At 27.0% G+C, this 11,690-nt stretch overlaps 1 protein-coding gene across 1 annotated transcript in view; it reads right to left on the bottom strand.

Moving 5' to 3' along the window:
- Positions 1 to 256: 256 nt before the first annotated feature.
- LOC123007837 (aminopeptidase N) overlaps positions 257 to 11,690 on the bottom strand; it is a 30,658-nt gene continuing 19,224 nt past the window's right edge. The window contains exons 8-11 of the mRNA XM_044403310.1: positions 7,777 to 8,646; positions 4,224 to 4,423; positions 3,861 to 4,175; positions 257 to 565 (exon numbers count right to left, since the gene is read on the bottom strand). Of these exons, the coding sequence (XP_044259245.1) occupies positions 322 to 565; positions 3,861 to 4,175; positions 4,224 to 4,423; positions 7,777 to 8,646 (1,629 nt within the window). The 3' untranslated portion in view covers positions 257 to 321. The remainder of the gene's footprint in view (positions 566 to 3,860; positions 4,176 to 4,223; positions 4,424 to 7,776; positions 8,647 to 11,690) is intronic.

Raw genomic sequence — 11,690 nt, 5'->3', positions numbered from 1 at the left:
TAGGAATTTCTTATTAAAATTGCAATTCCATTTCTACTTTGAAAAAAATAATTATAAAGAAATATAATTTTGGAAATCTAAAGCAAAATTTTTAATAAAAGTTAAATCATTTTTGTTTGAATTTCATTAATTTGTTCAATTTCTTTTATAACAAAACGAAGAATATCTGAATTTTTTGTTTGATTGGCCAAAAAATTGTTATTTTTGTCTATTTCGAGCAATTTAATGGGTTTTTGGGCCAAAGAAAAACCCAGGATATAATGATAAATATTGTATTTTACAGCTTTATACAATAAATATGTTTTATTGATAAAATAATGTTTATTTCGAGTTGTTGGCTAAATACTCGTCTAGCCATTTTTCGATAACAGGGAGGTTATCGTTGCTCCATTTCGTTTCTTCTTTGATATTTTTTAAAGCTTTTTCGATGACAAAGTCCGCAGTTCCGAATTCGGTTTGGCGTTCGACGTAAAGTTCTGAAACCATATCTAAACCTTCCTGTGTTTTAAAAACTGTCGTTGCTGATGTTATCAAACTGTTCCATAAGTGGAGTTTGCCCTCGAATCTGAAATAAAATTTACAAAAATACCAGATAATTTATCGTTTTCGGATTGATAAGAAATTTATGTAAACTCATTTCAGACTATAAATAGCACTGAATACACAATCAAATCCGAAACTCAGAATATAATAGGTAAATAAAAATTTGTTTTTATTTACATGTTTATGTAATTGATAGGTGAAACCACATGTAACAATACCGTAAATAAATTTATCAGTAGCAACATCCTTGAATTTATTACCAATGTTTATTTATCGGCTAGGTCACACACTTTTTTCAAATTATTTCACACTGATTCACAGTCAAAAATTAACTTAAATTTTGCCTAATTATTCTACAAATATTTATGTTTGTTTCATGAGATTATAAAGTAAATTTAGTTGAGATGTTGTTTCTAAAATTAACCCACATTAATTAATTTGACATTAATTATAAAATAATCCTGAAAAAGTCTTTTATCTAGCCCGAAACAGGTTGCTGTTTTTAGCCAAATATCCTACTTGACAAATTTTTTTTTGTTTAGTCAGAGGCTCACTTAATTTACTAAATTTTGTTAAAACAAGCTGAAAAATCACCAAATTATGTCAAAATTATCGTTTTTTTTTAAATAGTTAGATGTTTTTAAGTTAAAAAGTTTTTTATTTTGCAAAATTTTGCCCGAACTGACTTAAAAATGAAATAATTAGGTAAAAAAATATTATTTCTAGTTTTTTTTCAAGCGATACAGCTTGTTTTTAAACCAGAGATTTACTTATTTTCTAAAAAAAAAAACACCAAATTAGGTTTAAAATGCGTTTCTGTCTTAGAGATTATGTCAAAAAATTATTACGGAATTAGGTTGAAAATGATTTTATTTGGAGTATGTTTAAATCTGAGTTTTGTTCATGAGCCAAAAACTTTTATTTTACAAAATTTTATCAAAAGTTACTTAAAAATTAACTAATTAGGTAAAAAATTACGTTATTTTTACATTTTTCAAGCAATTTAACTTGTTTTTGAATCAGAGACAATTTTCTCAAAATTGACTAAAAATCACCGAATTTGGTCTAAAATGAAATTATTTTTAGACGCTTTAGTCTTATTTCAAGAGAATTTGTCGAAATAAGTCAAAGAATTATCACCGATGACGTTATTTTTTGGTCTTTTTCAATTAACTTAACTCGTTTTTGGACTAAAAAGTTTTTTATTTCGCTAGATTTTAATTTAAAAAGCTGAAAAACCCCTAAAATTGACATTATTCTGACCTGTTTTCAACGATTTTGTATGATATTGAGGCAAAAACATGTTTTTTTCGCAAGATTTTTGCACAAAATTGACTTTATTTTGAGTTTTTTCGTTACATTTAGTTCGTTTTTGTTCCCAAATTTTATATCTTCAAAGATTTTATCGAAACAAAAATTTATTTCTTAAAATTTTGTCAAAAAAGCTGACAAATCACCGAATTAGGTCAAAATTTTAGCTTTTTTGAAGTATTTAGCTTGTTTTTAAGTTAAAAACTCTTTTATTTTGTAAAATTTTGTCCAAAGTGACTTAAAAATAAAGTAATTAAGTAAAAAAGTATTATTTTTAATTTTTTCTTTCAAGAAATTGTTTAAATTGACGTTATGTTTGTGCGTTTTTGTCTTAATTCGAGAGATTTTGTCAAAATAAGTCAAAAATTATCACCGATGACGTTATTTTCTGGTCTTTTTCAATCAACTTAGCTTGTTTTTGGTCTAAAAAGTATAAAATTGACATTATTCTCACCCGTTCTCAACGATTTTGTATAATATTGAGCCAGAAACATGCTTATTTCGAAGAATTTTTGAAAAAAAGTGATTTTAGTTTTTTAAAGTTTTTTGAATACATTTAGCTCGTTTTTGTGTTCAAATTTTATATCTTCAAAGATTTTATCGAAACAAAAACGAAAATTACCAAATTATGCTCAAATTGGACTTATTTTAACTTTCTTCATTGTTCCTAAAATTAACCCATATAAATAATTTGAAATTAATTAAAATTTTCGCTTCTTTTACCTGAAGAAGTCTTGTATTTAATCCGAAATAAGCTTTTATATCTTGTTTTTAAAAAATTAATTTAATTTTTAGCATGATTTTGACCCAAAAACTCTCTTTCTTGGCGAGATTTCATCAATTTTCTTTCCTTTACTAAATTTTGTCAAAACAAGCTAAAAAATCACTAAATTAGGTCAAAATTTTAGCTTTTTCGAAAAATGTAGCTTGTTTTTGAGTTCAAAACTTTCTTACTTTGAAAAATTTTATCAAAACTGACTTAAAAACAATCTATTTAAGTCAAAAAAGTGTTATTTTTAGATTTTTTAAGCGATTTCAAGCCAGGGACTCACTAATTTTCAAAAGTTTTGTTAAGATTTGTCAAAAATTACCAAAAAATCACTAAATTAGGTGTAAATTCAAGTTATTTTAGTAAGTTTCTGTCCTATTTCAAAAAAAATTGTCAAAATAAGTCAACGAAAATGACGTTAATTAATAATTTTAAATCAATTTAGTTTCTTTTTAAATTAAAAACTGTTATATTTTGCCAGATTTTATTTTAAAAAATCTGAAAGAACACCTAATTAGGTGAAATTGACATTATTCTGGCCTGTTTTTGTACGATATTGAATTTTTGCAAAAAATTAAACTTATTTTAAGATTTTTGAATACATTTTTTATCATCAAATTATAGTTATTTTCTTCAAGCAATTTTGCTCAAAAACTTTTTTATTTCCAGAAATTTTGTCAAAAAATCTTGGAATTATGTGGAAATTGATGTAATTTTGGCTTGTTTTAAACAATTTAGTTCGTTTTAAAATCAAAAACAAAGAAACAGTAAAAAACTCAAAAAGTATTTTTTTTAATTAAAACATGTTATGACAGATTTTAATGACCATGTTGTACTTGCAACCAACAAGCATAAAAAACTGATAATGTAAGGATGTAGGTGGAATAATTGTTTAGTTACGTAAAAGAATAATTGAGATGTTTTTGATAAGAAAGAATTTAAACAAACAGTAATTATCGGTTTTGAGAATTGCGTTTGATAAAATTAATCAGAAACCTTGAAAAATGTGTCAAAATCTAAAATATTTGAGATGCTTTAACATAAATTGTGTGCGGTTATGAGGTCATAAAAATTTATTACTCAATTGGTTTTTCATTGACAATTGATTTATTTTTTCCAGCATTGAATTAATTCTTCCTGTTATTAAAAAAAAAACTTAAACAGGAAATCCTGGAAATGAAAATTTGTTCCAGTTTTTTTGAAATTAGCTCAAATTAGCCAACAAAAACACTCTCACCTTTCTTTGATCGTATCCCAATTTTTCTTCAAGAAATTGAAAAGTGTGGTATACCCATTAGCACTCCCAGTCAACATACTAAAAATGAGATAAATATCATTATCAGTGAAATTCCCATTTTGCTCCAAAATCGTGATATTGAGCAATCTTTCAATTTTCTCAGCTTCATTGGGACATCCTGCTAAAGTTTTGAGTAAATAAGTTCGTTCGTTTTGCTTCCTGTTGGCGGGGAATTTAATCACACGTTGCAAACCAAACTCCCACTCTTCATTAGTGCCCCATTTGAACACGGGACAAATATACTGATTCGAAACCCTGCAAAAAAATCAAAAATTTTGCAAAAAAAAACACTCAAAAACATACGGATTTCCCTCGTCGGGGTTTTCACTCTCCATCCATTTCCTAAACGCCGTTTGGGCCTCCTCAATGCATGGTTTATACCCAGCTTGGCACAAAAACACCTTGGAGGAACTCCTCAAATGGGCTTTACCCTCACTTTCACCCTCTTGAGGCTCCTCGCCCAATTCTTCATACAAGGGAGTTAGTAGTAATCTCACATAAGTCTAAAAACAAATTGGGACACTTTTAGACTTAACAATTGAGTCAAAATTAATGTTATTTTGGTTTGTTTTAAAAGATTTAGCTCATTTTTGCAAAACAAGAGAAAAAATCACCAAATTGTAGTAATTTTTGGTTTGTTTTAGGTCGTTTTGAGCTAGAAAACTCATTTATTTAGTAAGATTTTGTCAAAACAACCCAACCCTGGAAACTTTTGAATTAAGTTAAAATTGATTTTTAAGCTAGAAATTGAGTTATTTTGTTCAACAAATCGAAAAAATCGGAATTAGGCCAAAAATTTAGCTCTGTTTTTAACAATTTTAACATTTGGTCAAAATTTTGTAAAAAATGTCCAAAAAAATCACCAATTATGACAAAGTTGGCGCTATATATTTTAACTTTTTTTTTTAATTTGTTTTCGAGCCAAAAACTCTTTTATGTTGAAAAATTTGGTCAAAACTAGCCAAAAAATTCATTAATCTTATTTTTTTCAAGCGATTTAGCCCGTTTTTGAACCACGAACTTTGTTACTTTCTAAAATTGTTTAAAAATCAACTCTAATTCGCTAAAGATTTGAGCGATTTAGCTAACTTTTAAGCTAGAATTTTACCGTTTTTTGTCAGAAAATTTCGAAAAAATTTCGAATTATGCCAAAAATAACGTTATTTGTGGCTGTTTCTAATAATTAAGAAAATTACTTATTTTGCAAAATTTCTAAAACATTTCAAAAAATTAACAAATAAAGTTGATTTTAGCTATTTAAATAATTTTTATTTTGCAAGATTTTGTCAAAACTGACTTAAAAATAATCTATTTACGTCAAAAAATTCGCTATTTATTTCTCAGTGTTTTCAGGTCGTTATTTTATTGGGTTTTTGTTTTATTTCAATAAATTTCGTCAAAATAAGCCAAGAATTATGTTGAAAATGACGTTATTTTCTGGTCTTTTTCAATCAACTTAGCTCATTTTTGGACTAAAAAGATTTTTATTTCGCGAAATTTTATTTTAAAAAGCCGAAAAAACACCAAAAATTGAACGATTTTGTACGATAAGATTTTTGCGAAAAATTGACTTTATTTTGAGTTTTTTGAATACATTTAGCTCGTTTTTGTGTCCAAATTTTACATCTTCAAAGATCTCTTGAAATTTTATTGTCAAAAAATCCTGGAAAAAGTGGCCAAAAAAATCATCGAATTACCTCAAGAATAGTGTTATTTTAGCTTCTTTTGATGGATTTAGTTCGTTTTTGTACTACAACAAGGCAAAGAAATTATTGATTTAGATCAAAATTATGTTGTTTTTGTTTTTTTAAGTTTCTCAGCTTTTGAGTTTTGTCAAAAATAGATAAAAAAAGTCAAAGAATTTAGTCAACATTAAGGTTGATGTAGACTGTTTTAGACTTAATTTTTTGGCTAAAAATTTACCTCTTATTTATATAAAAAAAATTATGCCGAAAATTACGTTATTTATGCCGTTTCAAGTGATTTAGATAGTTTTTATTTAAAAATTAACGTATTTTGCAATTTTTCATAAAAATAAGTCGATCAGATTAAAAATGAGGCTGATGTTTTGAACAATTTAAGTCATTTTTGTGTTAGAATGTTTTATTTCACAAAACTTTGTAAAAAATTACCAAGAAATCACTAAATTGTGTCAAACTTGGCGTTACTTTGACTTTTCTTTTATTGATTTTGCTTGTTTTTGAGACAGGAACAATTTTATTTTTAAAAATTTAGTCAAAACAAGCCAAAAACCAGTATATTTTGTCAAAACTGATCAAAAATCAACTAATAATTTCAAAATTGAGGTTATTTTAACCTGCTTTGAGCAATTTCGCTAATTGGTAAGGTAGAAATTGACTATTTTTGATAATCAAATTTTAAACAATTTGAATTAGGCCAAAAATTTTTGTCAGGATTCTTTATTTTCTAAGATTTTGTAAAAATGGCCAAAAAAATCACCAAATTATGTCAAAGTTGGCGCTATATATTTGAATTTTTTTTTCAATGAATTTACGCAAAATTTGTTTTTGAATCAGAAACTATTTTATGTTGAAAAAATTAGTCCAGACAAGCCAAAAATTAGAAAATTTTTATAAAAAGTACATTTTTCAAATGATTCAGTTCGTCTTTGGGCGATTTAGCTAACTTTTTAGATAGAAATTTACCCCTTTTTGTCATAAAATAAAAAAAGTTCAAATTAGGCCAATAATGTCGTAATTTGTAGCTATTTTGGGTAATTTACACAGTTTTTGATTAAGACTTATTTTGCAATATTCTACTTAAACATGTCAAAAAATGAACAAATAAAGCTACTTTTAGCTATTTAAAACATTTTTATTTTGCAAGATTTTGTGAAAAGTGGTAAAAAAATCACTGAATTATTTCAAAAATTTGACTTTTCTTGTTAAATTTAGCTTGCTTTTGGGCCAGAAACTTCTTTATTTTGAGAAATTTAGTCAAAATAAATCAAAATCTTTGGATTTTCACACAAGGTACGTTATTTTAGCTCCAAAAGCTGGCGTTATTTTAACTTTTCTTTTATGGATTTTGCTTTTTTTGAGACAAGAACAATTTTATTTCTAAAATTTAGTCAAAACGAGCTAAAAACCAGTATATTTTGTCAAAACTAATCATACTTTGAGCAATTTAGCTAATTTTTAAACTCGAAATTGACTATTTTTAGTAATCAAATTTAAAAAAAAATGAATTAGGCCAAAAATTTAGCTCTGTTTTTAACGATTTAAGACATTTTTGTCAGGATTTTTTATTTTCCAAGATTTTGTAAAAATGGCCATAAAAAATTACATTATTTTTACATTTTCAAGTGATTTGAGCGATTTAACTTTTTAGCTAGGAATTTACTTTTTTCTTGTAAGAAATTAAAAAAATGTTTGAATTGGGCCAATAATGTTGTAATTTGTGGCTGTTTCGAGTAATTACCCTAAATTTTTGATTAAAAAATTTTACTAAATCATAACAAAAATGGTCAAAAAATCAGGTAATTACCTAAAGAATAGTGTTATTTTAACAATTTTTGGTAAGTTTAGCTTGCTTTTACTCTAGAAACTTTTTTATTAAGAAATTTACTCAAAGTAAAATTAAGTTATTTTAGAAAAAACTGATACATAATGTAAAATTTTAAGTAAAACGCAAAAAACTGAAAAAAATTGACAATTTTCAATTGAATTATTGAAGTTATCGCAAAAAATCGTTTTTTGACACATCTTTAATAATTAATTGTCAATTAATTGTTTTTAGGAGAGAATTTATGTCCAAAAAGTGTGATTCTGCAACAATTAATAAATGTTTTTGATTTTGATTATTTTTGAGTCAAAACTAAAAAAAAATTACTTACTTGGAATTTTTTATGAACGGCTGAACTGTCAATATGCCGTCCAATGTGATCAATTAGCGTAAAAACAGGGTCCCAAGCTAGATATTCCCTCTCATTTTTGAGAAAAAGCGTCATATTTAGGGCCGTAGCAAAGCTCAAATCCCCAGCATAAGCCAAATTCCAGGCATCATGTAATAATTTAGCTCGGGTATTCACCGGAATTTTGACCCGATTTTCCCCACACAAAAACTGTGCCAACATATTCCAATTCCTGACATCGTAGTTGACCGGAAACGGCCCAATTTCCTCCGGATTGACAATAATGAACTGCTTTTCCTCCGGTAAATTTTCCAGTATGATTTCCCTCTCTTTCCTCATCCAAACCACCGGTTTGGTGTTGGAAAAATCAAGCTTGTCTTCTCGGACGAGAATCAGGGGGATCCACCAAAGGAACTTCTCCTTGTCGGGGACGTCATGGGGGCGCTCTCGCAGGTAGACCCTTTGGGTGATCTTGGCCGAGTTTTGGCCATAGTTTCGCGTCACGTTGATGACAGGAAGGCGGTCTTTGGTGATCCAGGAGGCGGCGATTGCGTTCACTGTGGTTCCGTTTAATTTGTTGTCGAATTTCGCTTGTTCGGTCAATGCGTTCCAAATGTCGTCACCGAAAAACGTTTTGTATTGGCGATCGGCCATGAATTTTTGGAGGCCGTGTTTGAAGGTGCGTTCGCCGAGGGTGTAGTTCAACATGCGGAAAACTAGTTCGGTTTTGGCTGAGGTTGAGTCTTGTTTGATTGCGGTGCTTTTGCCGTGGGGATAGCGTTTACTGAATTCGTAGTAAATTGAGTATAGCATTGTCATGGGCCAGTTGTTGAAGGATTCGGTCGTTTCCATCTGGAAATTTGAGGAATTTTTATTGAAAACTTGAGTCAGGAGTATTTTTTTTTCATTATTTTTGAAAAAAAAAGAAATTTATTAAAAAAAATATGAGTGAAACAAAAAAAAACAATTCAGGACCAAAACAAACAAAAAAGTCTTAATAAATATGAAAATTTTTCGTTTTTAATCATTTATTTGCAATCTTTTCAAACAAAAAAGAGAAGCTTTTAGTAGAATTTTTTTAAACACCCCGTATTGTTCATATTTTGTTTTTTTAGAAATTGACTTATTTGATAAACAAATCAAAAAACATCTGAATTAGGCCAAAAATTTAACTCAGCTTTTAAAGATTTAAGACATTTTTGTTAGGCTTTTTTATTCTCCAAGATTTTGTAAAAATGACCAAAAAATCGCCAAATTATGTCAAAGTTGGCGTTATATGTTTTGACTTTTTTTTTCTATGATTTTACGCAAAATTTGTTTTTGAATCAGAAACTTTTTTATGTTGAAAAATTTAGTCAACACAAGCCAAAAATTACAAAATTATATAAAAATTACAATATTTTTGCATTTTCAAGTGATTTACTTCGTTTTTGGCTAACTTTTTAGTTAGAAATTTTATCCCTCTGAAATTTTTTTTTTAATGTTTAAATTAGATCAATAATGTCGTCATTTGTGGCTGATTCGGTTGTTTCCATATAAAAATTTAGGATATTTTTATTGAAAACTTAAGTTTGGGGTATTTTTGTCATTATTTTTGCAAAAAACAGTGAAATTTATTAAAAAAATAAGAGTGAAACTAAAAGGATAACCCTTAAAATGAGTAGTTAAAAAAAGACTGTCAAACAATTCAGTAGGTAATAATATGGACCAAAACAAATAAAAAAATCTTAATAATGATGAGATTTTTTTGTTTTTAAACATTTATTTGAACAAAAAAAAAGAAGTTTCTAGTAGATTTTTTTTTTATATTCAGTATTGTTCATTTTTTGTTTTTCTTCTGTTTTATATTTATATTTATCAAAATATTGTTTTTATGTGTTCCATATCCTTTTTACTTTTTTCTATGTTATTTCAYCATTAGCTACTCAAGCTTTTCCAGGAAAAACAAAAATCTGCAAATTTGATCTAAATTTGGCCTTTTTTGAGCTCATCTTTTAAATTAAACTTTTAAATTGAGTCCAAATTAACGTTATTTTGGTTCGTTTCAAACAATTTAGATCATTTCTTCGTCAAAATTTTGACAAAACAATCCAAAAAATCACCAAATTATAGTAATTTTTTCGTTTGTTTCAGGCGATTTATGTTGGTGTTTTTGACTTTTTTTATAGATTTAGCTCATTTTTTTAGCACTTTTTTCAGCTAAAAATTTACCTACTTCTTTTTTCCAATTTTTATCAAAAATACCATAAAAAAACAAATTAGGCCAAAAAGTATGCCGTTTGAGTAATTTAAACAGTTTTTATTTAAAAAAATGAACGAATTTTGCAAAATTTTATAAAAATAAGTCGTGCAACTTAAAAATGAGCTCGATGTTTTTTCATTTTTGTGTAAGATTTTTTTATTTACTTAATTGCGTCAAAGCTGGCGTTATTTTGACTTTTTTTTAAGGATTTTGCTTGTTTTTGAAGCAAGAACAATTTTATTTTCAAAAATTTAGTCAAAATAAGCTAAAAACTAGTAAATTTGAGGTTATTTTAACCTGATTTGAGTAATTTGGCAAATTTTTAAGCTAGAAATTGATTGATTTTAATCAACAAATCAAAGGAAATAAATTACATCAAAAATTTAACGATTTAAGGTATTTTTGTCAGGATTTTTTATTATTTAAAAATCTTGTAAAAATGACCAAAAAAAACACTAAATTATGTCAAAGTTGGTGCAATATGTTTTGATTTTTTTCAATAAATTTACGCAAAATTTGTTTTTGAACCAGAAACTCTTTTATGTTGAAAAATTTAGTCAAGACAAGCCAACATGCGGAAAACTAGTTCGGTTTTGGCTGAGGTTGAGTCTTGTTTGATTGCGGTGCTTTTGCCGTGGGGATAGCGTTTACTGAACTCGTAGTAAATGGAGTATAGCATTGTCATGGGCCAGTTGTTGAAGGATTCGGGAGTTTCCATCTGGAAATTTGGGAAATTTTTATTGAAAACTTGAGTCAGGAGTATTTTTTTCATTATTTTTGGAACAAAAATGAAATTTATTAAAAAAATAAGAGAGAAACAACAAGGATAAAGCTTAAATAAACATATCAGTAGTTATACAGGGTTTTAAAAAAAGACTGTCATTGTTTTTTATATTTGCAATTTGATCAAACAAAAAGAGAAGCTTCTAGTGCAGATTCTAAAAATTTTCACATTTGATATCTCCAAAACCGTTACTTTGCTGACCCATGATATTAAGACATTTGTTTGTTTTGGTTCATACTATTTCCTCCTTAAATATTTTACAATCTTTTTTTAACACCCTGTATTTATATTCTGTATTGTTTATCTTTTGTTTTTCTTCTGTTTTATCTTATATTTATCAAAATATTGTTTTTTATGTGTTTCATAGTGTTTTTACTTTTTCTATGTTATGTCATGATTAGCTATTTAAGCTTTTCAGGAAAAACAAAAAAAATCTGCAAATTCGATTTAAATTTGGTCTTTTTTAAACCCATTCTAAAATTAAACTTAGTCCAAATTAACTTTATTTTGCTTCGTTTCAAAAGATTTAGCTTATTTTTGCGTCAAAATTTTGACAAAACAAGCCAAAAAATTACCAAGTTGTAGTAATTTTTAATTTTTCTTCAGTAAGATTGTTTCATAACAACCCAACCCTGGAAACTTTTGAATTAAGTTTAAACTTATATTTATTTAGGTCGCTTCTAGCAATCTAAGCAATTTTTGTGTTAGAAATGGATATAATTATTTTGCAAGTATTTGTCAAAATTGAGTGAAAATTTACCAAATTACGTCAAAATTTGTGTTTTTGACTTTACTACGTTTTTGTACCACAATTCTGGGAAATTTAGTTAAAATAAATCAAAAAATCATTTTTTAGATTGAAAAGTATGT

The sequence above is a fragment of the Tribolium madens genome, unplaced genomic scaffold, assembly GCF_015345945.1.
Source record: "Tribolium madens isolate multiple individuals breed KSU strain unplaced genomic scaffold, Tmad_KSU_1.1 Scaffold_3;HRSCAF=73;Tcas5.2_LG2, whole genome shotgun sequence".
In the NCBI taxonomy this organism is placed as follows: Eukaryota; Metazoa; Arthropoda; class Insecta; order Coleoptera; family Tenebrionidae; genus Tribolium; species Tribolium madens.
Note: the sequence above shows the minus strand (reverse complement) of the source record. Positions and strands in the feature narration are given on the sequence as shown.